At 50.5% G+C, this 1,091-nt stretch overlaps 1 gene segment (V, D, J or C); it reads right to left on the bottom strand.

Moving 5' to 3' along the window:
* Positions 1-602: 602 nt before the first annotated feature.
* LOC104873073 lies at positions 603-988 on the bottom strand (the record flags this gene model as incomplete). The annotated part of the segment is given in 1 exon segment: positions 603-988. A coding segment is annotated over 1 exon segment (386 nt), but the record flags the coding sequence as incomplete, so codon positions are not given.
* Positions 989-1,091: the final 103 nt, after the last annotated feature.

Below are 1,091 nucleotides of genomic sequence, written 5' to 3'. Positions count from 1 at the left end.
AGAAGGAGGGAAGGAAGGAGAGAAAGAGAGAGGATCACAAGGGCCCTGGATGCTGCCCCAAATTCAGTCCTACTGCCCCTCTTCCCTCTGACCCTTAGCTCTGGGCTGGCCATGGAGCTGGGGCTGATCCTGGAGACCAGAGCTCCCGAGGTGGCCAGCACAGGAGAGAGCTGGGTGTCCTCAGACTCTGTAAATAAGGGTGGGAAGGATTTAGTTTCCAAATCTGAAGCATTTGTTTCTGCATGAGACAACGCCTCATAATTAGGATTATATCAGCAGATTCATTTTTGGAGGATGATGATGATTAGACATTCAAAAAGAAAACTAAGTTCACAAGTTGCTTCCAAATGGGCACCCATCAAGTGAAATTCATATATAGATGATGAGAAAGTGAATACTTCAATAATACGCTATTAAATTTAACAGAATATTTGCTTGAATTTGGATACTTCAGAAGTCATCCTCAGCACATACATGGCACGGTATCGTCAGGTCGTGTGATGTTAGCACAGAAGGGAAACCCCAGAGGCCTGCAGGAAGCCCTCATGCCACTGCTTCCTCCTCTGCACCTGCTCCTGGGGCCCTGCTTGGTTCTCTGAGGGTCACAGCGGCCCCTGCTGGGCTCTCGCGCCCCTGCAGGGAGGTTTTTGTCTGAGCTCGCACTGAGGTCCCCTCACTGTGTCTTTTGCACAGTAATACAGGGCCGTGTCCTCGGTTCGCAGGTTTTTCATTTGCAGATACAGCGTGTTCCTGTCATTTTCTCTGGAGATGGTGAATCGGCCCTTTACGGAGTCCGCGTAGTATGTGCTACCACTGTTATAACTGATGGCTGAGATCCACTCCAGCCCCTTCCCTGGAGCCTGACGGACCCAGTGCATGGCATAGTTACTGAAGGTGAATCCCGAGGCCATGCAGGAGAGTTTCAGGGACTCCCCAGGCTTCACCAAGCCTCCCCCGGACTCCACCAGCTGCACGTCAGACTGGACACCTGCAAACACAGAGACATCCTGCTCAGGAGACTGTCACACATGTCCAGTGTTTATCCCACTCAAGTCCACCCACACCCTCAGTATATTTTGTTCTAAATAATT

This window comes from Fukomys damarensis, unplaced genomic scaffold (assembly GCF_012274545.1).
Source record: "Fukomys damarensis isolate Sample0158 unplaced genomic scaffold, DMR_v1.0_HiC HiC_scaffold_47337, whole genome shotgun sequence".
Classification (NCBI taxonomy): Eukaryota; Metazoa; Chordata; class Mammalia; order Rodentia; family Bathyergidae; genus Fukomys; species Fukomys damarensis.
The sequence above is the reverse complement of the archived record's forward strand: the minus strand, read 5'-3'. Positions and strand labels throughout refer to the sequence as shown.